At 37.4% G+C, this 19,240-nt stretch overlaps 3 protein-coding genes across 4 annotated transcripts; 1 reads left to right on the top strand and 2 right to left on the bottom strand.

Moving 5' to 3' along the window:
- Positions 1-4,259: 4,259 nt before the first annotated feature.
- On the top strand, positions 4,260-6,146 carry LOC121785998 (trihelix transcription factor PTL-like). The gene is made up of 2 exons (XM_042184501.1): positions 4,260-4,687; positions 5,267-6,146. The coding sequence occupies exons 1-2, from the start codon at positions 4,371-4,373 to the stop codon at positions 5,964-5,966; spliced, it is 1,017 nt and encodes a 338-aa protein (XP_042040435.1). The 5' UTR covers positions 4,260-4,370; the 3' UTR covers positions 5,967-6,146.
- A 1,899-nt stretch (positions 6,147-8,045) lies between these two features.
- Positions 8,046-9,975, bottom strand: LOC121786309 (fructose-bisphosphate aldolase 6, cytosolic-like). Its single transcript, XM_042184917.1, has 3 exons — positions 9,927-9,975; positions 9,537-9,764; positions 8,046-9,018 (listed from the first exon to the last, which is right to left on the bottom strand). Exons 1-3 carry the CDS (start codon positions 9,952-9,954, stop codon positions 8,198-8,200), a joined length of 1,077 nt encoding a protein of 358 aa, XP_042040851.1. The 5' UTR covers positions 9,955-9,975; the 3' UTR covers positions 8,046-8,197.
- Positions 9,976-10,563: 588 nt separating this feature from the next.
- LOC121786275 lies at positions 10,564-17,854 on the bottom strand. 2 transcript variants are annotated; one of them, XM_042184877.1, is made up of 7 exons: positions 17,084-17,854; positions 15,763-15,864; positions 15,245-15,490; positions 14,706-15,149; positions 13,567-13,966; positions 12,128-13,485; positions 10,564-10,889 (listed from the first exon to the last, which is right to left on the bottom strand). In XM_042184877.1, the coding sequence occupies exons 1-7, from the start codon at positions 17,480-17,482 to the stop codon at positions 10,818-10,820; spliced, it is 3,021 nt and encodes a 1,006-aa protein (XP_042040811.1). In that variant the 5' UTR covers positions 17,483-17,854; the 3' UTR covers positions 10,564-10,817. The 2 variants fall into 2 exon arrangements, with proteins under 2 accessions (XP_042040811.1, XP_042040810.1); XM_042184876.1 differs by having other exon boundaries at positions 12,128-13,966.
- Positions 17,855-19,240: the final 1,386 nt, after the last annotated feature.

Genomic DNA, 19,240 nt, shown 5'->3' with positions numbered 1-19,240 from the left:
AAACGAACATGATGAATGCTATTTCTAAATCATTTGAACATCTTAAAGATGTCATGTTGTTTGATAGTGAAATGACAACTTCTTTAAGGGAGGGTAAGTACGTTCCCAAATCAAATGAGTTATAGAAATTGAACGAGTGAAAAAGTAATAAGTATTTGAGAAAGAGATTGAACGTATATAGAAAGGGAAAATAGAAACAAAAACAAGAAAAAAGGTGCAAGTGCCAAGAAATCATATCAAGCAAGAGGGAAAGAATGAGATCGTAAAATCCTAGTACGCAAGAAATCAAAATTATTCATGTAATATTGAACGATTCACAATAGCAAAATGTGACATCTAATTGTACACGAACTGAAGTATAAAAGGACGAGGCACAATAACAAAATGTGACATCTAATGGTGTATGAACTGAAGGATAAAAGGAGTCCAGAGCCTTTGTCCTAGCGGCAAGGAGCTTAAACATTATTGCATGAGGTGCCGAGTTCGAACCCTCTTGACATCAGTTGTAATTTTCTCCCTTATATAGGAGTTAATTTTTTTAAAAAAAAACTATTAAAAAAAAAACTGAAGTATAAAAGGATGAGGCACAACAACAAAATGTGACATCTAAGAGCATCCGCAACGGGAGAACGTCCCGACGGATGCCGGACCGACGTGCCGGACGTCGCCATTAGGCATGCGAGAGGCGGACCCGGACGTCGGCTGCGGACACCGCATATCCGCGGCTTTCCGACGTCGTCCGTCGGGACGTCCGCCATTGCGGTGCCACGACAGACGTCCCAGCGGACGTCACGATTTTTAAATTTTTTAAAAAAATAAACTCTATATATACGGCTCGTTGCAAACTCTATATATACGATTTTTTTCAGAAACTCTAACACATGTATTATCATCCGAAATGAAGGCCTAAAACAAAAACATATCATACCCCGTTCGGCTAGCGGCAAACTATAGAGATTCAAGGCATAACATGTACTTTGTTTGAATCGTTTTTTTGGTTTGGGATGAGTTTTTTTTGGTGAACTATTTACTTTTTTAATATAAATATGTATGCTTTTTTTTAAATAAAATCGTTGCATTTTCCCGTATTTGTGTCGAAATTTTAATTCCGTAAATTACATATTTGTGAATTTTTATTATTGTGGATGTCAGCCGGGATGTCTTTGGGGATGTCCGCCATTGTGCATTGAGATGTCCTTATGACGTGACAATGCAGTGGGAGGTCCTTATGACGTGACATAAGGTGTTTTTGGGAAGTCCGTTGGGACATCCGCACCACTGTGGATGCTCTAATGGTGCACGAAGTATTATAGTAGTACTATTTATTTTAATTTTAAAAGAATAACTTCATTGAATTTATGAATGGCTCTAAGATAGCTAGAAACTAGCTAGCTCGGTTATTGGTGTGGCCCATCTTTCTCAATTCTCAGGAAAGAAGAAAAAGGAAACAAGAAAGAGAAGAAGAAAGCTAGCGTAAGCTACTAGGTCTAGGGGTAAATCATACTTCCAAGTTTCCATGTATAGAAATTCTCATTTACGAACATTCATGAGTTCCCTTTTTTATTCACCAAGAAGAAAATATTCAAATTCGAATGAAATACTTTAATTTAAAAGTTAGAAACAAAAAAAAAATCGTTATTTGTATACTTATTTGGGTGTTTGGTTTGGTGAGTGAGATTAAAGAATGGATATAACTTCGAATTTAATTATCTGAATTATTTAGTTTTATGTTTAGAATGATTAATTGCATGCAGGCTAGAATCAACAGTTTAGAACAAGTAAAAAAGCAAAAAAATTAGAAAGAATATAATCTTGCAAAAATAGTTAAAATTGAGGAAACAAATCAGTAGTTAGTTTTGTCAGTAATGGGAAAAAGGGAAAAACTTTAAATACCTGAAGTCTTGAACTGTAAATCAGTAGAATTAAATGTTACTATTAATCTTTAATGAGCGTGTATTAAACTATACTATGTAATTATAACTAAATATCCGAACCAATACAAAATTAATAAAAATATCCGAATTTAATTTGTCATCGTTTAACATTTGATACTCATAACTCATAAGATTGTCTAATTTTCTTTTATAACTTAATTGGATGGAGCCCCCACATCAAAAAGTTATATTCCTAGTAGTGGAGTAGCTAGTATTATAATTTATTAAGAATTGTATTATACTAGTTGGCACTAAATTTATTAACATTTTGACGATGTAGCTAATTTTGTGACATATAAAAACGTGATCATATTTGTGACATGTGAAAATATACATATGTTTATGAAAATTATTTATAATTAGTTAATGGACAAAATACTTTTATTATTAATGAAATTTTGTTTGCGTGCATGTGTGTGAGGGAGGGAGAGAGAGTAGTGAGATTACGTGTGACATATAAAAATGTAATTATATTTATTCAATTACCCTAATTAAATGAGATATCCCCGGCCCGGCCCGGCCCTTTGCTTCATCTGTTTTCTTTAATCTTAGTCATTTATCTTTTTATTCAAAGGTCGAGATTAATCTTAATTACGATATAAGAGTATTGTCTCGCCCAAATATAACCATATATAATATGAATCGAAGAAAGTAAAATGAAACACCATTAACATTATATCATATCCCTAATTATGTTGCATAATTAAGCTCTTAATTAATCACGTAATTGTGTTGGAACTAGGGACAGAGCATACAATGATATGACAATTTGCCAACTTAAAAGCTAATTTTTTCGACTTTTTTAGACTTTAATTGTAGCTTTATGAATTGCATGTTCCTGATTATTAAAATACTAATTAAGTATATAACAGCTAAGAAAACAACGAATCTGGAATATAAATCAATTTCGATTATCCAATCAAAAGATAATCTAATTGCCCCAGCTACCACCAGAACGTGGGATGCTTATTTATGAAAATCTTAATCCAATAATAAATATCTATCCTATAAGAGTTTCAACTAAAGATTAATTACACACATATATGAGAAAAAATAAAATAAAAATAAATAAATGAGGTTAATAGTAGTAGAATTATGAAGTAAAGATGTTCGTACCCTCGAGCGCCTCGTGTTAATTACAACCAAGATTTACTAAATGAGAAAAGCAATAGTAAAGTGGGGTTAATTAAAAGTGGGAGTAAGAACAAAAAGAATAAGTAGGAAACTACAACACTAACAACTATCATTCCTTGTTTAGTGATGATGCCACTCAGATTACAGACAAAACTCACCTCATTTTGGACACATACGTAACAATTGTGTTTAGATTTTGTATGTATGTGTATGTCACTGATCAATTGAGTTTATCTTCCATGTACAGACTACCTCTGTCTGTGTGTCAGTATGTGTGAGAGAAACAGTCGCCCTAGCTTGCTTGCCTCTGTGTGTAGCCACTGTCCAGACCTATTGCTATTTCATGTACAGAGAGAGAGAGAGAGAGAGAGATGTGTGAAGTGTAGAAGGTGAAGTCAGATAGGGGGTTGCACCATTTTCACCTTGTTACCTTTCCCTTTATTCATGTCCTCACTCCACTTAATTTATTGCTCTACATTACAAAACCCCTATTTCAATTGTACTCTATCTCCCGCCCAATTGAAGATGACCTACTTTTTTTTTTCCGTATGTTGAGACGAAGATGACCTAGATTTCGGCGAAATAAGAGATTATTTCGCCAGAAAATAGACGGGTGCAAATTTTCCTGTTTCGTGATGTAATTATCAGATTTTGATAAGCGTGGGACGGACCAAAGTTTGACCATCTTTCGTGACTTATTTGTCTATTTTCCCTTCTAAAAATGAAAATACTACTATCCCCAAGAGTCTCTTTTTACCATTTTGGTCTGTCTCATAATGAGAGTCTTCTTTCTCATTTACCATAAACGGAAGTAAGCCCTGAATTATAAGTACTACTCATTCTACTCATATTTTACTATAAAACAAATAGTAGTGAAATTCATATTCCACTAACTTTTTTTCACCATATTTCTCACATTTCTTACAACCTGTGTGGAGTTACCTATGGACTCCTATTCCGGGACAGAAGGAGAATGAATTTTACTTTATGCTATTTTCTACCTTGTAAAACAACATTGCATAAAAATCTTCTGCTAAAAAAGAAAAAAGTGCTATTCTCATACACCTTCGGTATTGTACACAAACCCTAGCTAGTACCAAAAAGAAAAGAGGTCATTTTCAAAGGGACGGAGGGAGTATCCCATACGTCTTCGATAATGTATACAAACCCTAGCAAGCTAGAGAGAGAGATGGGGCATTGTCCCACCACAACTTGAATTGAAAACCATTTCATTAATGCAACAACACTATCCGTTTCCACCGCTACATATCTCCATCTCTCTCTCTCTAGAAACCCCTAAAAATGGAAGATCAATATGGGATGGGAGATCTACGGGAGTACATCGATAGCGCCGGCCGGCCTCTCTTTCCGGCCATTTCTCAGCCGCCGGACTTTCTCTCCTGTCACCGCCCCTCCTCCTATCCCTACGACATGCTCATCTTCCGGCCGCCGCCGGATGCCGCCGCCGCAGCGCCCTCAGCTGCTGCGGCCGGCTTCGACAGCGGAGCCGGGCGGTGGCCGAGGCAGGAGACGCTGACGCTCCTTGAGATCAGATCAAGACTTGATCCTAAGTTCAAGGAGGCCAATCAGAAAATCCCCTTGTGGGATGAGGTCTCTAGGTATGTTTTTTTGCAATTTGTTACACTAATTTGTAGATACTCAAATTATGATTACTTGGATTAGTTGAACTGAGATATATAGTTGTTTTCTTCAAGTTCAAGAACCCTCAAAACATGTGTAATTTTTGTTTTTTTTGTAGGGTTTGTTAGTAATTAATACTAGAACTTCCTTAATTCAATCTTCAATTAGAAAGATGCAATTTTGTTTAGATTCTCATAAGGTAAACTAGTTATGTAATAATCTCACAACCACAAGATTATCTGATTTTGGGGAAAACTTGTCAAAACCCCAATCTTTTCATCATTAAGATCTTGATGTATAGATCCCTTGCAATTTGTAATTTGTAGAGGTTCAATTGACAACTATCTTAAAATACATAGGTTCGCAACTTATATGTTTTGCGTATAAGTTTTCATTTTAAGATAGATCTCAATTGAAACATATCCAAACCCAAATGGAATCTCAAACATCATTATCACATGACAAAATCAAACAGGAAAAAGGGGAAAAAGAGAAAGAAATCTAGCTAGGGTTCCCTTTGAACAAAGATTCTGTTTTTTTTTTGCTTTTTGTTACAGGATTATGTCGCAAGAGTATGGATACCAAAGGAGCGGCAAGAAATGCAGAGAAAAATTCGAGAATCTCTACAAATACTACAAGAAGACCAAAGACGGCAAAGCCGGCCGCCAAGACGGCAAACACTACCGCTTCTTTCGACAGCTCGAAGCCCTCTACGGCGACGCCACCGCCACCAATTCCCCCTCAACCAATTATCCCTACAATTTCCCCAATCAAGAACCCTACTATCCGTTATCCAAGGACTCATGCGATTGCGACACCACCTCTTCCCACTGCACCGATTCTGAGGCGGCCGCGGCGGAGGAGGATGAGAGGGTGAGGAAAAGGAGGGGGAAGATGCGGAGTTTGAAGGCGTCGATCGAGGAGAAGATGAGGGCGATGGCGGAGAAGCAGGACGCGTGGATGGAGAAGATGACGAGGGCGATCGAAGGGAAGGAGGAGGAGCGGATGGCGAGGGAGGATCAGTGGCGGCGACAGGATGCTGCGAGGATCGATGGCGAGCACAAGATGTGGGCAGCCGAGAAGGCGTGGATCGAGGCGCGGGATGCTGCGCTTATGGAGGCGTTCAATGGCCTTTTCGAGAGGGGGCTCGAGCCCCCTCGGCCTCAACCGCCTCCTTTTCAGCTGAATGGCGGCGGCTCGGCTGCGAATGATGGCCTGTTTAAGTACTTGGTTGGAGATTCGTATCAGAGATTGTGAAGGAGGTGAGGAAGAATGATCAGTGTTTGGGAATGCGTTTCTTGTTGTTTGGTTGTACCGTTAGCTTTGTTGGAGGTACTTTTATGAATTGTAAGACTTGTAATTGTAACCCTGTGGTGATACTCCAATAACTTAATTACTAGTACTATTATGTGAGTAATTGGATTTATGATTTTATTACATTCTACCCCTTGTATTCTTGTTTTGGATACCAAATGCTTGAATATGCAATCAATGGTGAGGGGGAGTTCGACAAAAGTGAAAGAGGACACCTCGGCAAAACCCTCAGTAGAATAAATGAAAGATCGAACTCACACACAAAGATACAATTATAACGCTCAAGACGAAGAAAATGATATATTAATAAAAAGAACTTGCCCTAATACCAAAACAGAAAAACGGAAATAAACAAAATAACACCAAAGTATAATCACAAACCAACGACAAACTATAGAGCTTTCTAGTTGTGATTGATACAATTAGATAATGCACTCAATGTTGTAATGGATTGTACTATCCTAACTTTTTTTCTTAATGTGGGTTGGATGTAACTTTGGTTGTGACAAACACACATTGGCATGTGAAGATAGGAGATCAAAAAATTACCTGTAGTTTCTCATCCAATCAAAAAATAACTTCCTACTCTCATTTTCTTCTTTGGATTCATTTATTCTCTTCTTATAGGATCCAAAGTAGAAGATGAGAGAAAATATTTGCTCTGTCATTTTTTAAACTTCTAAGAAAGTACGTTAAAGGAATTTTCCTACCTTGTCAAGCTACTTAATTAATCCATGAATTATTCAAAAGTAAATAAAAACTAAAAACTAAATCTTCATTAATAGTATACCATAGACTCTATATTTCACCCAAACCCACAATTTAAAAAAATACTTAATGATCCAATTATTTTGTCCCACTATAGTGACGCAACACTAGATTTTTTGAGTGGTTTAGAATAGAGAATGTATCGTTTCCACATTAAAAAAATACTACTTCAATTTGAGAGGGGGTATATGTATATCCTTAACTGACAGGAAGTTTCAATCTAGTATAATTAGAGGGAGCAATAGATTAGCTAGTGAAGAATAAGTGAAAATTGGAAAAAAAGCCAAGACTGCAGTTAGCGAGTTAAATGAGGAGAAGCATAGGAAAGGCAAAGAGGTAGGGAGAAGTTGTCAGGGAGTGATGAGCGCTTTTTGATGAATAATCTTATCATCATGTTTAAAATGGAGTAGCAATTTATGCAGCAGCAGCAGCAGCAGCAGCAGAGATATAACTTGAAACATTAAACACTGATGTTGCGTAATCACTTGTTTTGATTTGACTATTTACTGACATCTCTGTCGCCTCCTTTCCTAGAACACACACTTCACATAATCCCAATTTGGATGTTTTTCTCAGCATTTATTTTTTTCTTATTTTTGACATAAATAGATTCTCTAATTGCTGTTTGCTTATGACTTTATCGTCAGCCTTGTGCCACTGCATTTAAGAACAAATAAATAAATAAGTAAATAATTATCGGAAACTATATGAATTTTGGACTTTGTATGTAATTGTTATTTTTATTTATATATATAATACAAAAGGGGAGTTTTTGAAAATTTTATAAAATTTTTATTTTAGCTGAAAATTTATTAATTAATTTTTTTTTTGTTAATAGATGGCATTTTTATTTAATTTATAACAAATGGCATTCATTCAGTTTAAATGCTTAAAAATAAAATAAAAGATGTACATATTCTGAGTCTTGAAATATCCAAGAACTAAAAATCTAATTCTTTATTATTGTTATACGGTTATACGGTATATCTATATTCTCTACGTCCCTTAAAAATAAAATAGTTTTACCGTTTTAGACTGTTCGTTAAAATTAGATCAATTTTTAATATGAAAACTCATTCTTCATTTATAATATCCCAATCATTTTTTTCATTCTATTTCTCTTTTACTTTATCAATTATATATTAAAACTCGTGCCTTTCAAAACTAGTTTAATTTTAAGGGACGGAAGAATTATTATTTAATCAAATTATTATCATTAACAAAAATATACAAATTACAATATATATAAAAATTGGAAACCAAACTGCAAATTTTCAAATCTTTACATAAATGATTATATAGCTCAAACTTTATTAGTACTAAACGTTAAAAAATCCTACAAAATTCAGTAAAAAAAACATAAGAAATTAAGCAATGAAGGAAATCGAAACACAATCAATCTTCTCCTAATACTTATAATCCTTAACATGGAGACTCTCGGAAGCGCCCTCGCTGCCGGCGGCGCCGCCCTTGTAAGTCCCGAGCGTGGCCTCAGAGTTAGCTTTGCAGCGGCCATGGAAATTCTCCTGCGCCTTCTTGACATTCTCCACCTTCCCTCCCCACGCCTTGAGCGTGCTCTGCTGCAGCGCCCTCCCGTACGAGAACGTCAGGCTCCACGGCTTCTTCGTCTTCATCGCGTTCATCGCGTTCAGGTTCACGGTCGCCTCCTCCTCGCTCTGCCCTCCGGAGAGGAACACCACCGCCGGCACTGCAGGCGGCATCGTCCTCTGCAGCGCCCGGACGGTGTACTCCGCGATCACCTCGGGCGCGGCCTTCTTGGAGTCCGAGCCCGGGGTGACCATGTTCGGCTTGAGGAGCGTCCCCTCGAGGAGCACGTGGTGGTCGTTGAGCGCCTTGTAGCACGCGGCCAGCACGCGCTCCGTCACGTCCGCGCACTTCTCGATGGAGTGGGCCCCGTCCACCAGGATCTCGGGCTCGACGATCGGGACCAGCCCGTTCTCCTGGCAGATTATGGCGTAGCGGGCGAGGCCGTTCGCGTTCTCGTTGATCGCCAGCTGGGAGGGGAGGTTGGCGCCGATCTTGAGGACCGCGCGCCACTTGGCGAAGCGGGCGCCTGCCGTGTAGTACTGCTGGCACCGCTTCGCCAGGTCGTCCAGGCCCTGGGTTGTGGTCTCGCCGTCGGTGCCGGCGAGCTCCACCGTGCCCTTGTCGACCTTGATGCCCGGAAGGACGCCCCCTTCCTTCATCACGTCGACAAAGGGCTTCCCTATAAATATCAAATTTATCAAGGGCCTTTGGTTATTGATCACTCTGCCTAATATTAAAAAATACTACTTTCTTCATCCCTTAAAAATAGAGTAATAAACATTTTCATTTTGGTCCCTTTCCTTAAAACTATAGTAATTTAATAAATTTTTAGACTATCATTAGCAATTGGTAACTCAGATCTTATATGACCCCACAATTATGCAATTCTATTTTCGAAAACTCAGATCTTAGACCCCACAAGCAATTCAAATTTAGAAACTAAGATCTTATGGGCTTTATATGGATCTTCATATGCAATTCTAATTTAGGAAACTCATATCACATATAAACTTCACAATCTACTGACATTACTTTAATTTTTTTTTCATTCTCTCTTATTTTACTAATTGTGTATTAAAACTTTTACTTTATTTCAAAATTTGTTATTTAAGAGACTGGGTTGGATTTTAATAATTGATTTTATTTTTGTTCTTCGTCTAACATCCATCAAAGTAATCAATGAATTGGAAAATATACCTGCCGCAGTTTTTTGATAGAGAGTCTCCTCAAAGAGGATGACTCCGCTGAGGAATGGGAGGACGCCAGGGGCGGTGAAGAGAAGCTCACGCAGCGCCCTTCTATTATCCTCGGTGTTCTCGACTTTGATGCTTTCGAAACGCTTCCCGATTGTGCCGGTGGACTCATCCGCGGCGAGGATGCCCTTCCCGGGCGTACCGATGTATGCAGCATTCTTGATCAACTCATCTACAACACCAAAATTGAGACATTTTTTAAAAATTATAAATGGATGAAAATAACACACATCAAATTATGGAAATTGGACTAGCCATGCATGTTGATACATACATGTCGATATAGATATGTATTCTAGCTCTAAATGAAAAAAAATTGAAGAGATATATTTACCGGTGAATTTTCCTCTATAGCAAGACATGATTATCGAAAATGTATGAGAATTTCAATAGGTAGAAAGATGTAGAGATTGAGAGACGGAGTTTGATATATATGTATAGAATCTATAGATAGAGAGACAAGTGGTTGGTGTCAAGTTAAGGGAAAGAAACCATAAAACAAAAATAATGTGGAGTTTGTTGAATAAACTTTTGTTTGGTCATCTCAAACATAGGATCTATATATGTGGCTGTGTTATAAAGAGTACATGAATTAAATTATATTGACATATTTTTAATCAAGTTGTAATTTTTTTAAAATCAAGAATTTGTTGTAGTAACATTTTAGTTACTTTTCTTAGTATGTGCTTTGTCGCGTGTTTTTATTTGTCCTTTCCATCGCTTTCAGTTTCTTATTTCTACGTTGTTTTTTAATAAAACATTTGTTTTTGTTTTTTATACAGCTACTATATTGCTTATCTTTTTATATTTGAACTCGTAAAAAGTTGAATATGAGTAGCAATAACAATAACATACACAAAACTAAGACTCCCAATAATTGTTAAATGATTCACCAAATAATGATAGGAATATCTAAATTCTTATTTATATCATCAAGCAGAAACCTACACTGACAAGTGACGATAGTCGAATGATACAGAAGCAGAGTTGACAACATTCTCATTTAGCAAAGAGGCCAGTTTTCATCATACAACCTTCGGGAGAAACGAAAAAAGAGAAAAAAGTCTACAAAATGAGGATTTCATTTTACCTGTTACAAGATACATATAACAAGCCATGAACCTGCATCGTTACACCTGTTGAAGGATATAACCGCATACTGATCGGGTGCATGTACCGGCATCATTACGCCTGTTGAAGACTAACATTAGCATTTGCTCTCATCCTATAAGAGATCAGGAACATGATACGGAAAGCAATGCTGGCACGATACCTTCAGCAGCAGCAAGTCCAAGCCCTAACAAAGTGCAGTCAAATTTACCACCTCAATGATTATAAACGCTGCCAAACTTTTTGTGTCTAAATCTCATAATCTGTGATCATATGTCACGGGGCAAGAGTCAATGACTGATGCCATCGATTAGCTAACATACTTAAAATCGACAGGTAAGAACCATAGCTATTCATCTCTATAATTTCCTCCCTCTAAGGGTGGAAAAGGTTAAACTCGAGAAGGTTCAAAGATTGAACAAGAGGCAACAGCTTACACTGCATAGCCATAGCTATGATCATTAACTATAAGCTCAATGTAAATGCAAAATTTCTGTTCATTCCATGCTATGCGCTATAGGCATTGACTGTGAGCGAGCATCATTAAATCTACTCCCTCCTTGATATGCTATGCCTTTTCCTACAAATTGAGCCAAGATTAATAGTCATCAACAAAAACTAAACTGTTTGGATGAAGGATATAGACAAAGAACGGGAAAAAGGTAATTAATAGTGTAATAAAAACTTAAACAATCTTGACAAACAGTACCTTCTTATGAGTATTCCCTATTCTAAAGATTCCCATATAAAACTGATATAGAGTCATCTCATTAGAGCTATCACTTCTAAGTTCAGTATCCATAATCAAATCCACTTGATTATGTTCCATTATAAACTCACTTGTAATAGTACTTCAAGAAGCAAAATATCGCTTCTAATCACTCTTCACAGCCCCAACTTCAAGAAAAAAAGAAAACCAATCTAAAAAAACTAACCAAGCTTGTTATTCTAACAAACGATATGAATTTAGTTGGAACCATAAACCTAATCTTATATAATGACACTGCATTACATGCCAAGATGAAAGATATCCACATATAAACTAAGTAAAATTGGCAGAATTCTGTATCGATTTATTTGATTGGCACAGCTTCAGTGAATATTGTACTTGGAACCAAGACAACTATCAATAAAAGTTTAGTTGTAACCAATACCCATAAACCTGATCTCATACAACATTGCAACAGTTACCAGGACCAAAAGTTGTTCACATGTGAACTACTATACCCCGTTGGCCTTCTTCAATTTTGACTTTATTCAGCCCAGCTTCAGTGGATGTGTTGTACTTGGAGGTAAGTTTAAGTAACTACCAATGCGTACATGATTGGATGAATCTTGTAGGCAAAAATAAATTCTCATGAAACTTAAAATATGATCTTACGTTCTAATATGGATTCCAGGGGCACAAAGATATTAATTACTCACCATTTTGATGTCATAAGCTAGCCCCAAGTCATTCATAGTGTCTTCTGATATACAGTCAGAATGGACTATGGGACTAAGAAACAAACCATCACTTGTTGCTCCAAGTCCTTCATTCGGGGATGGGATGGTCAAGTAAAGTGCTCCTTTAAACATCCATTCGCCTTTTTCTTGGTTGTAGAAGTCTTCAAACAGCTCACCGCACAATATACATGCACATTGACTCTCATCTGCGGGGACCAACGGCTCATTACTTTCCAGTATATCACCTGAACCTCCTATGTCCAAAGGACTACTATCAAGATGAGTACTACCAACTTCTGCAACCCAATCAACTACATTTGTGTACCAACTCCTTGACATCTTGCTCATGGGATCATCCTCAGGAACCTTTGATGCATGCCATTCCATGTGTCTGTCAAGCTGTTCTTGAAATTTAAGTTTACAACCACATATGATGCAAAGATGTGGAAGGTCACAGAGGAGGTCACTAATCACATCTGGATGGAACTTACGGACTACATCTGGTTTGAACTCAAAACCAATGAGATGTTTTATCTTTTCTGTTGGGAGGGCCAATCTGTCAGAAGCCTTGAGAGTAGACTCTGATGAATATGGCTCATCTCTAGCAGACACAATAGGTTTTGACAAGGTGACTGGAACAGAAGATACTGGAGCTGAACTAGTACTTGCAGTCTCAGGGACATCATCCATAGGTTGATCAGGTTTAGGTAAGGTGGACGGCACAGGATCAGACTTCGAAGAAGATATCAGGCCTTTGGCAACCAATGAGCTTAAGAGACTGGAAAAAGGATTAGAGGTGGAGTTAACTGCACTTGGCATCTTCTCTGAACCAATACTTGCTAATGAAGAAGGTAGCACAGTTGGCAAGTGTGGCCTTTCTGCCTTCTTCTCAGAAAGTGCAGGGGGGACTACAGTTCCATGTAAAATATTTCGAGATGAACCAGGCCTGGTTTCTTGAAAGCTACTAGGGTCATTTAAGCTACCTGTTAATGAACTAGTAATGGATTTTCCAGGGGAATCAACAGTAAAATGATTTGATTGGTCAGAAGACGAATTCCCCATCGTTTCAGAGCCTGAAATATGTGACGGCATGCGGTGTTCTGGCGCAGAAGACTCAGATTGGGGGACTTCAATACTTCTTCGTAGAGAAGCGGGAGTGTGTTTCCTCTGTTGAGTGGGAGGCATCAAAGCAGGTGTAGACCGTAAACTTGCAGGATGCGGCTTCTGTGTGCTGGCCTGATTAACTTCTCGGGTTGGCATAGGAGGATCCTCTGGAACTTGGTCACGATAGTTCGTGTTCTTTTGCCCTGGACGCCTTCTAGGATCTGTAGGAGGGCCTGTAGCAGTGGGGTTACGGTCAGCGAAATTATTTAAAAAATGATTCTGACTGTGTGAAGAAACAGAGGATGAGGGAGGACGTTGATGCACTAATGATCGTGCTGAGGATGAAGGGGCAAGAGTCTGTCGCTCTTGACTCATAGATGCTTTAGATAAAGGTGCTTCGTTCATTGGGAACTTAAAGCTTGGGGTTCCAATATGAGTTTGACTGAGCTGTGACTGAGAATGGGTCTTGCCCATTGTACTTTGGGAGCTCTTCAGCCGAGTTGGATATCCCTCAGACTGAACTGATAAGGTTTTACCAGTCCCTAAATGCATGCTTTCTTCTGGTCGGTGAAACTTTTGTGACCACAATGGCACTTGAGCCCCAGATGCCACTTGACTACGATCCATGGAAATGGAATCAACTGAGACTTCATCATCATCCCTTGATCCAATATCATGTATATTTTGATGCCCTGAGAGATGGCTTTCAAAATCCTGCACAAGGGGCATAAACGTTATCACTTAGTGGTGGGCAAATAGAATATGGTCCTCTAAGAAGTGGGACAAATCCTGACAAACATAAAAATGGAACAAATCAACCGAGAGTACAGAATGCAAACATACAGCAGATAACAAAGTAATAAAACATTTGAGTAAGTACTTTAAAGTTTCAAGAGCGGCCAAAGAAGCTCGTAATTATACAACAGACACCTTAGAGGTATAGGTCGTCATAGGTTCATGTGGAATTTTCGGCATCACAAAGTTTGTGATTTAATTAGGTAGGCCATAGCTACGGATATTACAAAATTCCATAAAAAACAATTTGAGGAAATGAGTTATTCCACTAGCAAAAAATCAGATCAAAGGTGCTGACTACAAGGTGTGGCATACATAGATTAATAAAGAACGTTGGCCTACATTAACACACAGATGATAGGATTTATCACCAAGAAGTTTGCTTTTAGCCAATGGACAAGCCTACTGGGCCAACACAGCTTATTAGCACTCAAGTGGCTTCTTTTTTGTTATATAATGATATTATGCATAACATAAATAAGCTGAATCTAATCTGACCAAAGAGGATATTATGAGAATAAATCTTTGATGTGCAATGCAGCAAAAAGATACTTCATGGTATCGCTATAAATATAATGGATAAAAAGTGACAAACCAAACAGGTAACAAACTACCATATTGTGTCTAGAGCAATCCACTGACTCTTCACTAGACTTACCATTCTATCATAATTGGCTGGTGCCCATTGATTTTTAGTTGGAGCATCAGCTACAGTTGGTCTAGTGTTCATCTCGCTCCAGGTATACTCTTCCTCCTCAGAGTCTTTCCAGTTATCCCTCATCCCATTTGTGTTCCTACTGGATATATTTTTCTTGTGCTGTAGATCTAAGTCAAAATTTGCTGGCTCATGGGTAATATAGCTTTCTGATCCATGCTTCAGACCAAAACCATTCTTTTGATGTGGCATCCCAATCATATCACTGCCAGACTCATCCCAGGTCCTGTCATATCCAGGCTCTTTAAGGTGTTCTGTCATCCTTCCACTTCCCAAGCCCGAACGCCCCAAGACACCAGAACCATAATCAGAATCCGCAAATGGTACACCAGAACTTTTCTCACGAGCTGTATCACTTACTTGATCTCTTTGATGTTTCTCGATAGACTGTATGATTAAGTAGGCATCTATGTCAGATAAAGTAACGAAGCAAAAACATCACGGATGTACAACTATCAATGAAGATGTTTGCAATGACATACCCTGCTTGTTTGCAGTCGCTGCCTTGCCTCCAAATACTTAGGGTTTACATGAATGCTATGTGCAGGACGTTGAGCTTGTGTTTCAGTTCTAGGAGCTGCTGAAACATTAGCTGCAGAGGTGAATCCAAGCTCCCTCTCAATCAGTTGAAGTGACTGTGGAGGGAAGACTCCCTTCCAGGTGCCAAAGAGGTGCCGCATACCTTGGTGTATTGAAGGATCGACCTGTCTGTATGCCTTACAGAAGACCTGAAAAATAATCCAAAAGGAATAACTATATAAAAATATTGATGGAATCATGGAAATGAAAACAAGGAGGCATTCAGGAAGCCCTCAACTAACCACAATAGGGCAAGGACAAATTGAGGTACAATAGAGAAGGGGTGTCTACCCATATCTGTTTCCATTAATTTCAAACTAAATTGATAGAATAATTTTAAAAAAACGGTAAACTGAAAAACTACACAATGAGAATCTGTCCCAAGTGATGATAAGCAAGAAAAGAGATCACAAAATCGGACCTCTGGTAATCTGGAAGCGAAGTGTTTTATGTAATCTCTCCCAATGTTTTTCACAATACTGTCCAGTAGATACAGAGACGGCAGTTTTTGCTCTCTAGGAACCTGCACATGATCAGAGATCAGACACAATATCCTAAGTACAAATTAGAAGATAATGTAATTACTGAATAACATCAGGCACAAAGCATGTACCACCAAAAAAACGTGTGATGACGTGTAATAAGAGCCAGATTATAATCGCTGAAAGCTCTACATTGAACTAAAGACAGAAAATAGACCATATTTTACTACATGATTCTCCAGATTGGAATTGAAAATAAGCTCGTATAGAGCCCATTTCATATTCGAAGTCATCTGGATGTCTCCAGAAACATAAATTTTAACTTCATAGTCTTTAGTCTTTAAACAAGATAGATTTAGTTGGTAGGAAATCAAGTTTCACATGTGACACATGTGACAACAGCTAGTAGGCTATGAAAAATACCCAACAGTGAGAGAAAATTGAAATGACTATAACAGATTCAATTTGGAAGTGCCAAACAGTAAAAGTTGGAGACTTTGTTTAGAAAAATGACAATGATTGAACATGACTCAGAAGTAATTGCTAACAAATGCCATATGATCAATAACAATAGAGCACCATACTTACTTCAATACAAATGAATAGAGTAATAAATAAATTATAGTTCCTTTTGCTTCAAGCAGTCATCCCAATGGCATGTCATCAGAAAAGATTTGTACCCACGGATAAATGGAGAATTGTAATCACACGGAGGCAACAAATAACTATGTGACAAATAGATCATCCATCTCACATGTACCACGAGGTAGCATGTACAATTAAATGCAAACAAAACAAGGTATGACAAATTCTTATGCGATTGAAAAGAAAGTCAATGCAGATCATTAACCAATACAATGAGGAAAAACTTCAGCTGGTAGTGTAAACAATGATACCCCCAACTCCAAAAGTCACTGACTCACTGGACAAGGTTACATTTCAGTATGGGATGCCCATTCAATTGCAATTATATAATCATAATTCCAATTGTGGGATCAAATATGAAGTATAAACACAAAAAAATGGCACTAAATCGTCCAATATCCATAAATCATGTAGATGTGATGGAACCCACATTAAGATGTAAATATGGGCGAAATTCGTTGCAAATACAAAACTTTCCACAAATTAAAACTATATACACCATGCCACTTTCCATTAACAACTACTAAATTACAACCACGCGTACTTACAATTCCAGTATCAGACATCACTAAATAGTAAATACAACCAGAAGAAAACTTAAAAATTCAGAGTCACCTCAATAATATTGTTGCAGATAGCCGCTGCAATGGCCTTGGCCGCAGGCAAACTCTCGCCGGCAATAATCGTCAGGTTGGTTATTATGGGCTTGGAATTGAAAGTCAGCTCAGCCAACGCAGTCTTGTACTGAGACACCAGTTCCTGATGCAACTGCGCCGCTGACTGGTGTTGAAAGGGCCCCCGAACAGAATCACTACTCTCCGAATCCCGGTCCTTCTGGGCCCTCGGGCCTCCTCCGACGGCAGGGTTCGAAACAGCTGGACGTTGCACAAATCCGGCACGGCAATTGGCGATTCGATCCGCTGCGGCAGGATCCTCTGTGAGCCTAGGCTTCTTCGGTCCCGGTTCTTTCGAGAGAGATCTATCAAACGATCTTCGTGTGCTCTCCATTTCCATCAACGATTAAAACAGTCCTAGCTCTACAACACTCTTTGTCATTTCCAACACTAGAGCTACACAGTACTCAAAAGAAATACTAACTAATACATTCAAATCACAATTCGACAAAATACCATAAAAATCAATTGAAAAGCGTTACAAAAACTTCAACTGACAATAAATTGAAATCAACAGATGCGAAGAACGAATTTCTAGCAGTACAAGCGGATTACACACATCGAAACATCAAGGAATTATGCATATCCGAGAGTGAATTCCGGGATAATTGAATCTCCGGCGGAGAAGAGGGAGAAAGAGACAAGGATAGGGTTTTTTGGGGGTTGAATAGTGATTGGGAATTGGGATTTTGGAAAACTGATTAAGACAAAACGGTGTCGTTGTCAGAGAATATGGGATGCTTAAGTTAGCAATGCATCGATTGGGCCAAGCCCAAACAAATTAAAATGTTTTTTTTATGAAATTTAAATGTTAATTTCATGGAGGGATAATAAATTGAAAGATAGTGAAATTATTACTTATTCGTTCAATAAAAATAGAAAATTCATTCTTTTTTATCCATCTCTTAAAATATAAACTTTCCTTTTTAATTAGGTGGGATCTATTTTCCACTATCACACTTTTCTTTCTATCTAAATCTTATTTTATCATTTTGACATTAAAATTTGTGACGTTTCAAATGCTTCTACTTTTAGGGAAAAGAGGAAGTATAAAATTTCAAATATATACAAAATAAAAAATAAAAAAAGTGCATGCATTAACTAAGTAACTTCGTTGGGGGGGGGGGGGTTGTCATTAACTTTTTATAATTAGTGATTGGTCTCGTACCTTTTGAAATTGAAATATAAAATTATAGTAGTAATTTCTACAATGGTCGCAAAACTAAATCAACGTTATTTTAATGAACAATCAAAATTTTATAACGTCATTTTATCCAAAACAACTTTTTTTTTAATTTCAAAGAGCGTTGTTTTATTGTAACATCATATTAGAATTTAATATTTAATTCATAATTAGAATTTATAATTAATATAAGTAGGATGTAGAATTTGATATGGGCCTTATCCTGGTCTACCAAACATGCTTGAAATGACCAAAATTAGACATAATAGACGTCTTTGATATTCAATCAACTTTTACAAACTGTATAAATCTTTAGGCAAAAATTCCATTCACTTTTTAAAATGGTTAATTGTTGGATTTAACTTAACATTTGCATCATTTGTAATATTCATACAATTTTTCAGTTTGTCGCTATTGAATAATTACCTTTTAACCATTTGGAACTTTTCACTCCCATTATTTTCCCAGCAAATTAACATTTTAACAAAAAAAATGGCCCATTTATTTCTCACAAGGAAACATGAACTGAAAAAACAAACACCCAAATGTGACATAGTGGCATATACACTTTCGATTTCATTAGCCTCCACGTTATAAATTAAACATATATACTGTAATCGTATACAAAAAATTGTGAATTGTATGTGAATTGTTTTTTTACTGTAGAAAAGTTTTCAAAAAAATCCATCTGTCAGTAAAATATCACTAAATAAATTAGAGAGAACATCTTTTTAGGTACACGAATTTTGCCGAAGTATCATTTTAGGTCTGTGAATATTGAAAATATCATTTTAGGTCCGTCACTACAAGTTAATATCATTTTAGGTATTTTTTAAATATTTTCAAGATTTTTTGCCAAAAATGCCCTCAATACCTTGAGGGGCAATTATGTCAATTTAGTTTGATGGGTGGTCA

This window comes from Salvia splendens, chromosome 22 (assembly GCF_004379255.2).
Source record: "Salvia splendens isolate huo1 chromosome 22, SspV2, whole genome shotgun sequence".
NCBI lineage: Eukaryota > Viridiplantae > Streptophyta > Magnoliopsida > Lamiales > Lamiaceae > Salvia > Salvia splendens.
This window is presented reverse-complemented; position numbering and strand designations above follow the sequence as displayed.

Coding starts and splice junctions, on each gene's coding strand:
- LOC121785998 (XM_042184501.1), top strand. CDS start 4,371: ATGGAAGATCAATATGGGATGGGAGATCTACGGGAGTACATCGATAGC. Junction 4,688..5,266: donor TTGTGGGATGAGGTCTCTAG/GTATGTTTTTTT, acceptor TTTTTGTTACAG/GATTATGTCGCAAGAGTATG.
- LOC121786309 (XM_042184917.1), bottom strand. CDS start 9,954: ATGTCTTGCTATAGAGGAAAATTCACCG. Junction 9,765..9,926: donor CTATAGAGGAAAATTCACCG/GTAAATATATCT, acceptor TTGGTGTTGTAG/ATGAGTTGATCAAGAATGCT. Junction 9,019..9,536: donor CTATCAAAAAACTGCGGCAG/GTATATTTTCCA, acceptor TGATATTTATAG/GGAAGCCCTTTGTCGACGTG.
- LOC121786275 (XM_042184876.1), bottom strand. CDS start 17,482: ATGGAAATGGAGAGCACACGAAGATCGTTTGATAGATCTCTCTCGAAA. Junction 15,150..15,244: donor AGCGACTGCAAACAAGCAGG/GTATGTCATTGC, acceptor TTAATCATACAG/TCTATCGAGAAACATCAAAG. Junction 10,890..12,127: donor TAGCTTATGACATCAAAATG/GTGAGTAATTAA, acceptor GCACTTTGTTAG/GGCTTGGACTTGCTGCTGCT.